General features: G+C 43.9%; 1 protein-coding gene across 1 annotated transcript in view; it reads left to right on the forward strand.

Annotated features, from left to right (window-relative positions):
• LOC126248296 (transforming growth factor-beta-induced protein ig-h3-like) overlaps nucleotides 1-13,917 on the forward strand; it is a 414,865-nt gene that overhangs the window by 289,721 nt on the left and 111,227 nt on the right. The window contains exon 6 of the mRNA XM_049949161.1: nucleotides 8,837-8,968. Coding sequence (XP_049805118.1) covers nucleotides 8,837-8,968 — 132 coding nt within the window. The remainder of the gene's footprint in view (nucleotides 1-8,836; nucleotides 8,969-13,917) is intronic.

Raw genomic sequence — 13,917 nt, forward strand, 5'->3', positions numbered from 1 at the left:
GATGCTGTAACCGCTTTATGATCGCTGATTCCCTGTTCTCTTGTCGCCTCCTGGCGTGGGCGACAGACCATGAACTTAACGCTAAATCGGTATTTTTACTAGGATTTCGAGGAATTGTGCAGAAACTTCCAACTGAGACGTAAAAGAGGTAACATTTATTCTATATAACTTCATAAACAATTAATTACGCAAATGAATAAGACTGCTCGGTGTTCTCAGGGTTGCTTGAGCTAGATCGAAAGTTACATTACATAGCGTGGCATGTTTGGTTGGTTGGTTGGTTTGGGGAAGGAGACCAGACAGCGATGTCATCGGTCTCATCGGATCAGGGAAGGAAGTCGGCCGTGCCCTTTGAAAGGAACCATCCCGGCATTTGCCTGGAGCGATTTAGGGAAATCACGGAAAACCTAAATCAGGATGGCCGGACGCGGGATTGAACCGTCGTCTTCCCGAATGCGAGTCCAGTGTCCAACCACAGCGCCACCTCGCTCGGTCGTGGCATGTTTGAGGAGTGCTGCTGCTGCTACTTCAGAGGCTACCGAGCTGCTCGTTTATCCGGCTAAGTGCGTCAATGGACCATCAAGTAAACAAACATTATGGCTGCATTGGGTCTGTGACCTCCGATGTGCCGCGCGGGGTAGCCGCGAGGTCTAGGCGTCTGGTCACGGTCCGCGCGGCTCCCTCCGTCGGAGGTTCGAGTCCTCGGACATGGGTGTGTGTGTCGTCCTTTGCGTAAGTTAGTTTAAGTTAGATTAAATAGTATGTAAGCTTAGAGCCCGATGACCTCAGCGGTTTGGTCCCATAAGACTTTACCACAAATTTCCAATTACCTCCGATGTGCGTCTAGTCAGTCACTATGTGCGAAGCGGCCTCTGCTTTCGCGGTTCGTCTCCAAGCCACCTCCCTCAGTCTCAAACGAAAGACTCCTCCTGTAAAAAAAATGTAACATACATATGAATGACGTATAAAGTAAAACAGAAAAATATTTACTCCCTAATAAATAAAATATTTTTGTATTAACGTTTGGTTATTTAATGTAAGACAATAGTGATCCTTATTGATGAGGCTACTGATGCACCTACAAATGGTAGATTGGGAGAAAGGACACTGAGTGGTCGTTGTGTAGGTTGTGCAGTGGCAACGAAGTCAACCTGAGTAAAGATCAGTTATAGATGTTTGAGAGAAAAAAGAAAATATTAGAGTTAGGAAATGATGTTGTACGACGGAAGCCAGGCCGGAGTTGTGGAAGTGAAGTAAAGTAAGGAAACTGTGACGGCTGAAAATGCCCAAGTAGTTCTCTACGGAAGAATTGATGCTAACTCGTAAAGCATCGGTTAATTTACGTTGTACTAGGGTTCAGAGAATCTAATTATGTAGTGTAGGTACAGTGCGTTGATAGTATGGCAGAGTATTACGATAACCAATGTGCGATACGATAGTGATTTATTTCACATGTGTGCTAGAGCTGTACGAACTTCCTAGATGTCCTTTGTAGGTAACACTCGAAATGAATTTGATGAACTGGTGGAATGATTACCTCATGGGTAGGATGGCTCACACCAAATTTTTGTGGATATAGACTTTGGAAAGCGAGCCATTCCTAAGTTGAGCCAGAGAGTAGTTTTGGTATGTTTCGAGTTGAATGTTAGTAGATGAAGGATTATGATATCCTCTAGCCATTTAAATACGGTTTCTTGCTAGTGCAGAATCATCAAGTGACTGACAAGAAGTAGTGTCTTAAATAACTAATTAAGGATTGCAGCCTGTCACCATAAACGACAGAGGCGAATGTAGGAAACATGAGGGTCATCACCCAGCGGTTCGCCAGCCGAGCATCTCTTATTGCTTTATTCACAGCATTCATTGTAGATCCATAAGTAACAATAGAGAATGTGAAATTTCTTCAATTTTCTGCAACACAAGGGGAAAGATACATAAAGTACGATACGACTACAGTCTCAGAGGAACAAATTCGAAAGAGTAGACACTATTATTCAATCCTAAAAGGAAAAAAGTATAGGATGTGTTCGAAGAGTCTACGTTCAGTACTGCAGAACGCGTGACACCTTTGTATCAGGGAATGACGCAGCCGCTAGAATTTACCTAGCGGTGTGCGAACATCTTCACGCTATATATATGTTTTCAACACCTCCTCTGATTCACTTAGGTTTCATAAACCAAATTCTTCAAATATCTCCAGAGGAAGAACGTCAACTAATTCATACTGCTTCTCGTTAAGCATTGGTTACCACCTTTTAGAGGCTATGTAGCGTTAATGGATAAAGTTTCCTGACAGTGATATCCTGTCCTCAATTTGCTTATCCTGGCACTTTCCAAGGAACATTCTGAAACATTTTGCACACATTAAGACATACCCGAATACGCTTCTATGTGAATATCTCATGACTGCCTTTTGTTTGACACATAGACGTATGTAATGCATAGGATTGGCTGTACGATTCCATGAACTTATATCCATTTAAGTCGTACATGTATAAAGAACATCGGCCTAACAGTCTGGATTATGACGCAAAATCAAGGCTCCAATAATAAATAAAACATAACAGAATGAGAAATATTGGATAATTCACAAATTATGTATGCACAAAGATACTAAAATACAAGCTCTCGTGAATAGAATTTACTTCCATTCAAACATTTGGTGCCGGCCGGTATGGCCGAGCGGTTCTAGGCGCTTCAGTCTGGAATAACGGGACCGCTATGGTCGCAGGTTCGAATCCTACCTCGGGCATGGATGTGTGTGATGTCCTTAGATTTGTTAGGTTTAAGTAGTTCTAAGTTCTAGGGGACTGACGACCTCAGATGTTAAGTCCCATAAATCTCAGAGCCATTTGAAGCATTTGGTTTTTGGTTCTTAGGCTATGGTCGTAGACAAATACCTCATAGTAGTGTATAGAAATATGACATAAAAAACAGCGAAGGAGAGTGATGAAAATAGAAATAGTGAACGAAGTTGTTTGCCCAGCAAAACAAGGTGCAATGTAAAAAAGCTTTAAAGCGTACTGGAACGAGCGGGAGGAAAAGCCCAGAAATATAGAAAATAGAGAACGCGTCTCGACAAACCTCCCTTCCCCCCCCCCCCCCCACACACACACACGCACACAATTCAAATGCCTCTGTGTTGATACTGCTGTCCTCACATGGGTCCTTTGTGTCTTGTAGCGGAAATGAGATCTTAGCACATAATTTTACGTAATTTCTGTGCAGTCTAGTATCGGATGATTTAAACAAGTAAAACATGAATTATTCGAAAAGGTTTGCCAGTGTTACGATGAAAACGACGTAGGATCTTCGTTAATAGCGGGAGAGAGATTCCATAATAACTACTTTTCCACCAACAGGTACGCTATCACGGTTGGAGACGATCTGCTGGTCGTTGTTTAAACAGATCTGCTCATTGTTGCCCTTCAATCTTCACTTAATTTAAGCGTTAAGTTAAGGTTGTGTGTGTTACCTTTAAGAGATAAAGCTCTTTTGATGGAAATGTGTTGTCAAAACAATTAACGAGTAAGTGCTGTATCATGCTCATCGGGAGTGTAGATGTCTTGTTCGACAATGAAAATCGTAATAAGGAGTATGAATGCACGGTCATTTGCAAGCACGTCCAAGAAATCATAAACCTAAAGCATATCTTTAAATTGTGTCCTATCTCGAAACGAGGCCTACACATAAGCTGCAGATTCTGTACGTGGACGATGTAGTGTGCGCGATATTTCAAGTGGAACCAATACTTCATTCGGAACTATGTGGCGCTCACGTATAACCATCATGTGAGGTACCCATACAAAGTTGGACATGTCCGTAGTGCCGACTTCGCGAAAAAAATAAAATTGAAAACTAGATTTTTTACAAATGAAGAATAATGTGAATTCGCTGTCTCCGGCATAATCGAGGCTTTTTCGCTTTTTTTTTTCATGGAAGTAGAAATGCGCACACATGCCTCGCCAGCGAAACCGCATGTAGTTATGGTAACACATTTGCGTGACTCCATATTTCCTGATTAAACTTAAAATTATAAATACCACATAAAACTGTACGTTGACTGCGACTTATATAAAAGCACCCTTTCCTTCCTCAGTCACGTTTAGAAATCAGTATTTAATTTGGCACGACAAAATAATGTGTATTTAATAGATGAGCACCTGATGACGGCATCATTCGCTGAAACCCGTCGTCCCAGGTTTGTATTAAAACGTGACTGATGTAAGAACCTGTGCTTCTTGTAGAATGAGGTGACAAAAGTCGTAGGATACCTTCTAATATCGTGTCGGACCTCCTTTTGCCCGACCTAGTGCAGCATCTGAAAGTGGCATGGACTTAACAACTTGAAGTCCCCTGCAGAAATATTGAGTTACACCGCCTCTATAGATGTCCATAATTCCGAAAGTATTGCCGGTGCAGGATTATGTGCATTAACTGACCTCTCGATTATGTCACATAAATGTTCGATGGGTGGCCAGATCATTCACACCAATTGTCCACAATGCGCTTCAAATTGTTCACAATGTTCTTCAAACCAATCACGAATAATAGTGGCCCGGTGGCATAACATCGTTGTTTGGGATCGTGAAGACCACAAATGGCTACAAATAGTCTCCAAGTAACAGAACATAACCATTTCCAGTCAATGATCTGTTCATTTGGTCGAGAGGAACCAGTCCATTGCATGTAGACACAGCTCACACCATTGTGGAGCCACCACCAGCTTGCACAGTGCTTTGTTGACAACTTGGGCCCAAGGCTGCATGGGGCTGCACCACACTCAAACCCTACCATCAGCAATGACCAACTGAAATCTGGACTCATCTGACCAGGCCACGGTTTTCCAGTCGGCTAGGGTCCTACCGATGTCGCCACGAGCCCAGAAGAGGTGCTGCAGGCGATGTCGTGCTGTTTCAAAGGCACTCACTAACGCCAACTTTCGCCACACTGTCCTAAGGCTACGTTCGTCGTACGTCCCACAACGATTTCTGCGGTTATTTCACGCAGAGTTGGTGGTCTGGTAGCACTGATAATTCTATGCAAACGCTGCTGCTGTCGGCGTTAAGTAAAGGCCGTCGGCCACTGCATTGTCCGTGGTGAGAGGTAATGCATAAAATTTGGTATTCTCGACACACTCTTGACACTGTGGATCTTGGAATATTGGATCCCGTTCCAGTTTCCGAAATGGAATGTCCCACGCGTCAAGCTCCAATTACCATTCCGCAGCCGCGGGGTCTCAGGCGCCTTGCCACGTTTCGCGCGGCTCACCCCGTCGTAGGTTCGAGTCCTCCCTCGGGCATAGGTGTATTTGTTGTCCTTAGCGTAAGTTAGTTTAAGTTAGATTAAGTGGTGTGTACGCCTAGGGACCGATGACCTCAGCAGTTTCGTCGCATATGAACTTACCACAAAAATACCACCACCATACCGCGTTCAAAGTTTGTTAATTCGTCGTCGGAAACAGTTTCACATGAATCGCCTGAGCACAAATGATAGCTCCGTCAATGTTCTGCCCTTTTATACCTTGTATACGACTTACTACTGGCATCTGTATTTGTGCATATTGCTATCCCATGACTTTTGTCGCCTCAGTGTTCAGGTAGCAGGCTACAGTGGCTAAATCACTTAGGCAAATGCCTATATGATTCCACTAAAAAGTTCACGTCCTTTTTCCTCCCCCATTCTTCGCCAACCCGAATTTGTGCTCTGTTTGAAATGCCTTCGTTATAGATGGAAAGTTAAACGCTTACTTTCCTTAGTCTCCTTTCCCTGAACTACGTGTGAATGGCTTATGCTGAATCAAAGCTTCTTGTCACTCCATTCCCATATGAGATGTAGGAAGCCTTAGAAACAGAAGACATATTTTGAAGTGGGAATGCAGTTCCTAGTAGTTAAATCTGACATCACGCCATTGGTCGTGAACCCCAACTATGTAGAGGACAGCTGTAGTGACGAGAATTTGTCCATCGTAGGACAAACGTGAACTGCCGTACCGTTACGATGATCGTGTCGTGCACGTTACTCATTTCAGAGTTGTCGTGCGGCGATAGTCTACAACTAGTGGAACAAGTAATCACGTGAAGCTGTCACCAAAATACAGCATTTGAAATGCTCTCTTGGTGATCTTTTATTTGTATAAGGAATCGCTCATAATTTTCATTTTACGTCAAAAAGAATTACAAAAATAAAGCAAGGAAAATATTAAGTATCCTATAATCCTACCGTTTATATATCATTTCGGAAATGGAACGTCTTAATAACTCCATGAAATAGAAATATGTTTGAAGATCTACTTGGAGTGCTGATTCGGGGCGTACTCAAGAAAACTGATTTGCTGGGTAGCCACACGAAGAAAAAATTACACAGTGTTATTGGTTTGTGACCCATTGTCATGAGTGTTTGTGGGACGTACTAACATAGTGTGGAACGGTTGCCTTCAGTTATTCAGTTAGAACATCAAGTGTGTATCAGTGTCACGCGGATTACTGAGGTCTGATTATAGAGTGTAGTTTTGTGTTTATGTTGTTTATCACCATGGAAATGAAAGGAAAAGGAAATCTGGTGCACCACATACCTTCGCCACTAAGTTCGCATCAAGGGCCCGCAGATCTTATTGTGTCTCATATGACAGACACACTCCCTGAGAAACTGCGAAATTTTATGATTTTTCCCGAGGACATTGGCTCAGTCTCATAAACAGGAACGTACTCCACAATCTTTCCTTTCCCTTCCAGCCGAATAAAGGGTTACTTATAAGCACTTCATCTACATCTACATCTACGTGATTACTCAGCTATTCACAATAAAGTGCCTGGAGCCGGCCGCGGTGGTCTCGCGGTTCTAGGCGCGCAGTCCGGAACCGGGCGACTGCTACGGTCGCAGGTTCGAATCCTGCCTCGGGCATGGATGTGTGTGATGTCCTTAGGTTAGTTAGGTTTAACTAGTTCTAAGTTCTAGGGGACTGTTGACCTAAGAAGCTAAGTCCCATAGTGCTCAGAGCCATTTAAAGTGCCTGGCAGAGGGTTCAATGAACCACCTTCATGCTGTCTCTCTACCTTTCCACTCTCGAACGGCACGCGGGAAAAACGACCACTTAAATTTTTCTGTGAGAGCCCTGATTTCTCTTATTTTATCGTGATGATCATTCCTCCCTATGTAGGTGGGTGCCAACAAAATGTTTTCGGAATCGGAGGAGAAAACTGGTGATTGAAATTTCATGAGAATATCCCGTCGCAACGAAAAACGTCTTTGTTTTAATGATTACCACTCCAATTCACGTATCATGTCTGTGACACTATCTCCCCTATTTCACGATAATACAAAACGAGCTGCCCTTCTTTGTACTTTTTCGATGTCATCCGTCAGTCCCACCAGATGCGGATCCCACACCGCACAGCAGTACTCCAGAATAGGGCGGACAAGCGTAGTGTAAGCAGTCTCTTTGGTAGACCTGTTGCACCTTCAAAGTGTTCTGCCAATGAATCGCAGCCTTTGGTTTGCTTTACCCACAATATTATCTACTTGATCATTCCAATTTAAGTTATTTGTTATTGTAATCCCTAAGTATATAGTTGAATTTGCAGCCCTCAGATTTGTGTGACTTATCGCGTAATCGAAATTTAGCTGATTTCTTTTAGTACTCATGTGAATAACTTCGTACTTTTCTTTATTCAGGGTCAATTGCCACTTTTCGCGCCATACAGATATCTTATCTAGATCATTTTGCAGGTCGTTTTGATCATCTGATGATTTTAAAGGACGGTAAATGACAGCATTATCTGCAAACAATCTAAGACGGCTACTCAGATTGTTTCCTATGTCGTTAATATAGGTCAGGAACAATAGAGGGCCTATAACACTTTCTTGGGGAACGCCGGATATTACTTCTGTTTTACTCAACTGAGGCGATACTCCGTAGGCACGCAGTTTGATTAGAAAACGCTTGTGAGGAACGGTGTCGAAAGCCTTCTGGAAATCTAAAAATATGGAATCAATTTGACATCCCCTGTCGATAGCACTTATTACTTCATGAGTATAAAGAGCTAGTTGTGTTTCACAAGAACGATATTTTCTGAATACGTGCTGACTATATGTCAATAAATCGTTTTCTTCGAGGTACTTCATACTGTTCGAATACAGTATATGTTCTAAAACCCTACTACAAATCGACGTTAGTGATATAGGCCTGTAATTCAGAGCATTACTCCTACTTCCGTTTTTGGGTATTTGTGTGACTTGAGCAATTTTCCAGTCTTTAGGTACGTATCTTTCTGTGAGCGAGTGGTTGTATATAATTGCTAAATATGGAGCTATTTTATCAGCATACTCTTCGGAGTTTCCGAAGGTGACTGTGCGAAAACTTCAATACATACATAACAAAGACATATGTCAGTGGACAGAGCATCTCTCAAAGCTTTTAACTCACATTACTGATGTTCAATATAGGCACCGTCTGTGACCCTGTAAAGAGCAATTCTTGAGAGCATTTGACTGAAATCGCTGGCGCGAACTGCACGGGAAGGCGTGACAACGACGTCCGCTTTGTAAATCTTTTCATTGGCTTGCCCATACGCAGACACGAACTAATTCGATGCGATAGTACGGGGCGGATGACTTGTTTACATTTTCTTACACGCCTACCCCCTAGAGCAACTATGCCACAGCGCATATTACGAATCGAAACGTGGAGAAATGCTCTCTCTCTACCGGTACGTGTCATGTTACTGCCTGTGTTGTATGCTTCACGCAGTCATCTTCTGAAACCACGGAGGTACTTATTAATACCCATGTATTGGTGATAAAAGTGTGTTCCAACCGCGTACGGGGTGTGTGGCAGGTGGAGACGGTGAACTGCAAGCGTATCGCGCGCCGCGACCTGGAGGCGACCAACGGCGTGGTTCACCTGGTGGACGGCGTGCTGGACCCCGTCTTCGTCGAGAAGAGGGACGTCGCGGAGATCATCATGGAGGTAAGACCTGCTTAATGTCAAGCACCTTCTCTCTTCATCGCTATCGATATCCGCATTCGTTACAATCAGTTTGGAAACACAAACTGAAAAGACATTTGCTGTCTTACCAGGAGACATGTTAAATACATGTCAATGCTCAGTAAGAGCGTCATATTCAAATAACATTCAGATAAATTTTCTACTTTACACCTTCCGACAAAATGCCGGAATCATGTAGGAAGATCATCTTATATAGACGTGACTCGTAAAGTGAGTGTTCCTGTCTGGTGGAGATGTGGTAGTAGGTGGACCAGACGTCGAGTCCAGATGACACCACTCCGTAACTCCTACTGTATGCATATCTCTCAGGGAACGCTCGTCTCGAATCGGCGATATGCAGTATCCCGTGTGTAACTCAGATGGAAACCACTGTTCCGGTTGACTAAATTGTCATTCACTTGTATTTCCACAGTCTCTTTGTTTATAAAGTCACAGAATCTATAGACAGGACAAGGATTCTTTGCTTTACGTCCAACAGCTGTCCTTCAAGGATACTGCGCCCTGGCCAGTGTTTCACATATGCCCAGTAGTGCAAACACTCTGACACTTGTCAGTTATCTTTATTAACAAACACATTCTGCCAAAATGTAAGGGTCGCAGAGAAGCGGTTACTAATTGCCCATATACTTTACGAACAACAGCCAAAGCAGTGGAAAAGTTCACCTCCTAACACTTTTCCTTTAACATAATAATTATCAGCTTGACTGTATAAGGGCACAAACGCTGTAGTATAGTCGCAGACCGATGTAGAATACTAGTACTACACCTTCGTACCGTGCAGATTTGATACAAATGCACGTATTATACACACATCAAAAAAAGTTTTGCATCACCTCGGTTCTGAGAGTTCCGGAACCTGTACAGAAAATCGGAATAGAGATCAACATAAACATCATTTCAGCCCTTTTTACTGCTCATGAAAACCACTCATTGCATGTTGTACCACCATACAGAGAGACCTTCAAAAGTGGTGGTCCAGATTGCGGTACACACCGATACCTCTAATACCCAGTAGCACGTCCTCTTGCATTGATGCATGCCTGTATTCGTCGTGGCATACTATCCACAAGTTCATCAAGGCACTGTTGGTCCAGAGTGTCCCACGCCTCAACGGCGATTCGGTGTAGATCCCTCAGAGTGGTTAGTGGGTCACGTCATCCATAAACAGCCATTTTCAGTCTATCCCAGGCATGTTCGATAGGGTTCATGTCTGGAGAACATGCTGACCACTCTAGTCGAGCATGTCGTTATCCTGGAGAAAGATGTGCACGATGGGGGCGCGAATTGTTGTCCATGAAGACGAATGCCTCGCCAATATGCTGCCGATATGGTTGCACTGTCGATCGGAGGATGGCATTCACGTATCGTACAGCCGTTACGGCGCCTTCCGTGACCACCAGCCGTGTACGTCGGCCCCACATAATGCCACCCCAAAACATCAGGGAATCTTCAATTTGCTACATTCGCTGGACAGTGTGTCTAAGACGTTCAGCCTGACCGGGTTGCCTCCAAACGCGTCTCCGACGATTGTCTGGTTGAAGGCATATGCGACACCCATCGGTGAAGAGAACGCGATGCCAATCCTGAGTGGCCCATTCGTCATATTGTTGGGCCCATCTGTACCGTGCTGCATGGTGTCGTGACTGCAAAGATGGACCTCGCCGTGGACGTCGGGAGTGAAGTTGCACATCATGCAGCCTATTGCGCACAGTTTCAGTCGTAAACGACGTTCTGTGGCTGCACAAAAAGTATTATTCAACATGGTGGCGTTGATGTCAGGGTTCCTCCACGCCATAATCCGTAGCTAGCGATCACCCACTGCCGTAGTAGCCCTTGGGCGGTCTGAGCGAGGCATGTCATCGACAGTTCCTGTCTGTCTCTATCTCCTCCATGTCTGGACAACATTGCTTTGGTTCACTCTGAGACGCCTAGACAATTCCCTTGTTGAGAGCCCTTCCTGGCACAAAGTAACAATGCGGACGCGATCGAATCGCGGTATTGACCGTCTAGGCATGATTGAACTACAGACAACACGAGCCGTGTTCCCCCTTCCTGGTGGAATGACTGGAACTGATCGGCTGTCGGACCCCCTCCATCTAATAGGCGCTACTCATGTACGGTTGTTTACATCTTTGGGCAGGTTTAGTGACATATCTGAACAGTCAAAGGGACTGTGTCTGTGATACAATATCCACAGTCAACGTCTATATTCCGAAGCTCTGGGAACCGGGGTGAAACAAAACTTTTTTTTGATGTGTGAATTAGAAGAGCAATCACACGAAAACCGACAACGGGGTTATGGAATAGTTCCATTAAAATGCAATCACCACACGCGTTAAGACGTTATATTCCACTGGGAGAAGGGGCGATAAGTTCCTGTTTCGTAGAAAGCGGCCGGCCGCTGACGGATCCACAACCACACCCACTCTTGCACATCCCCGTCCAGCCGAAACCGAAGTCATGCATATCTTTCTTCAGGTCGAGAAAGATGTGAAAACCACACGGCAGAAGATCCGGCCTGTAGGTAGGACTACTGTGTTTTCCAACCAAATCGCTGAAACGTAGCCGTCGTCCGACTGGCAGTGTGGGGGCGTACAGCACGGTGCTTCCTCTGCTCATCGAGTTCCACGAACGTGGAACCACAATCAATGTACTGCGCTATGAAGACACTTTGAAGAGACTACCACACATCATAACGTCAAAACACGCAGGAATGCTGTGGAACGGAAACATCCTGTTGAACGATAACGCCCGCCCCCACGCTGCCAATCGAAGGCAACGTTTCGGCGATTTGGTTGGAAAACACAGAAACATCCTCTGTACAGCCCGGATCTTTCACTGTGTGATTTTCACTTCTTTAAAGACCTGAAGAGAGACACGCATGGACGTCGGTTGCGGACGGACGAGGAAGTGCAAGGGTGGGGGCGTTTATGGATCCGTCAGCGGCCGAATGCTTTCTACGAAACTGGAATTTACCGCCTCGTCTCCCTTGTTTTTTTATTGCAGTCAATGTCCTACTCCTAAAACTTAGGCTTCATTGAAGTACTCAGTAGATTTTATCTTAAAAATTCTGTGTTTGCTTTCAAAATTCTCTTTGTGTAGATGTTTTGTCATGCTCATCAGCGATATAAGCGCTTCGTAGCAGGTCCACCGTACGTTATCGTAAAATGAATTATTTTATGACATTAGCCATTTTGTGTGACTCCGTATTACTCATAGAAAGAGAAATGATTTCTTTGTGCATTATATACAGATGAATCCCAACACCAGCCATAGCTTGGGTATTCCTGTTCAACGTCAGAGTTCAACGCTAAGAACACTACAATTTCAATTCCAATAATTTCTTTCTCCCTATAATTCATTACTGATATGGTTGTTTGATTATGTTCCAGTTTTTCGATAAAATAAATAAATTATTTTCAGTAATACGTATTTGGCTAATATCAGTAAATGCTTCCTTCGTGTTTCTTCTCTTTATATCTAGCATGTGAACTTCGGAAAAACTATTCTGGTTATAATCACTGCGCTATAAGCAATAATTCCGATGCAACTGAAACGATTACCCCAATTTAAAACAAAATTTGAGTATGCAAGTAAAAGGATACACTAAGTATAAAAATACACTGATCAGTAAACCGTTTAATGCCACTATGGGCTTCTGTTTTCGCATAGCTCTGAAGATGATGTAGTAGAATAAATCATCAATATCTACTTGTCTCCATTCAAGTCCCACACAAGCCTTGGCCTCTGTAAAAGAATTAAAAATAAATTCTAGTCACTTCTGCCACTTTCTTCTAATAGAAAAGAAAATCTTCCCTGTGTCCAGCGTAAGTTTTTCTCCTGAACCTTTCTCGCTTTGTTGCACCAAAGCAATTACAACTCATGGACTCAGAAAGTTCTCATCATAGGCAGACTAAAACCGTCATTTTAATGCTCTGTAAGACAATGTTTTATTGATTAACACAGTTCTTCAGCAAATACCTTACTCTAAGAACGACGAAATGTGCGGTTAACTACGATTTTCTCTTTCCAGCCATTCTCTCAAAATATAAAATAATAATGGCGGTCACTATATAAGGTTAACTGCAAAAATATCGTTAAAAATTTCCGAAACCCTACATCCCTCTCTTTAAAATCCATCTTTGTGGACGACGAGTTCGTGATATATCCAACATGCCACCACCTTGGTTCAACCACCTTAAAGCACAGGCTCTGTGCCGAAGCATCACTTCACAGCACTACACATTGCGTTTATTTTCAGAACACGCAACACATTAATAGAAAAAGCCTTAACTTGTGAGGAAAATACACTCCTGGAAATTGAAATAAGAACACCGTGAATTCATTGTCCCAGGAAGGGGAAACTTTATTGACACATTCCTGGGGTCAGATACATCACATGATCACACTGACAGAACCACAGGCACATAGACACAGGCAACAGAGCATGCACAATGTCGGCACTAGTACAGTGTATATCCACCTTTCGCAGCAATGCAGGCTGCTATTCTCCCATGGAGACGATCGTAGAGATGCTGGATGTAGTCCTGTGGAACGGCTTGCCATGCCATTTCCACCTGGCGCCTCAGTTGGACCAGCGTTCGTGCTGGACGTGCAGACCGCGTGAGACGACGCTTCATCCAGTCCCAAACATGCTCAATGGGGGACAGATCCGGAGATCTTGCTGGCCAGGGTAGTTGACTTACACCTTCTAGAGCACGTTGGGTGGCACGGGATACATGCGGACGTGCTTTGTCCTGTTGGAACAGCAAGTTCCCTTGCCGGTCTAGGAATGGTAGAACGATGGGTTCGATGACGGTTTGGATGTACCGTGCACTATTCAGTGTCCCCTCGACGATCACCAGTGGTGTACGGCCAGTGTAGGAGATCGCTCCCCACACCATGATGCC

This window comes from Schistocerca nitens, chromosome 3, assembly GCF_023898315.1.
Source record: "Schistocerca nitens isolate TAMUIC-IGC-003100 chromosome 3, iqSchNite1.1, whole genome shotgun sequence".
NCBI lineage: Eukaryota > Metazoa > Arthropoda > Insecta > Orthoptera > Acrididae > Schistocerca > Schistocerca nitens.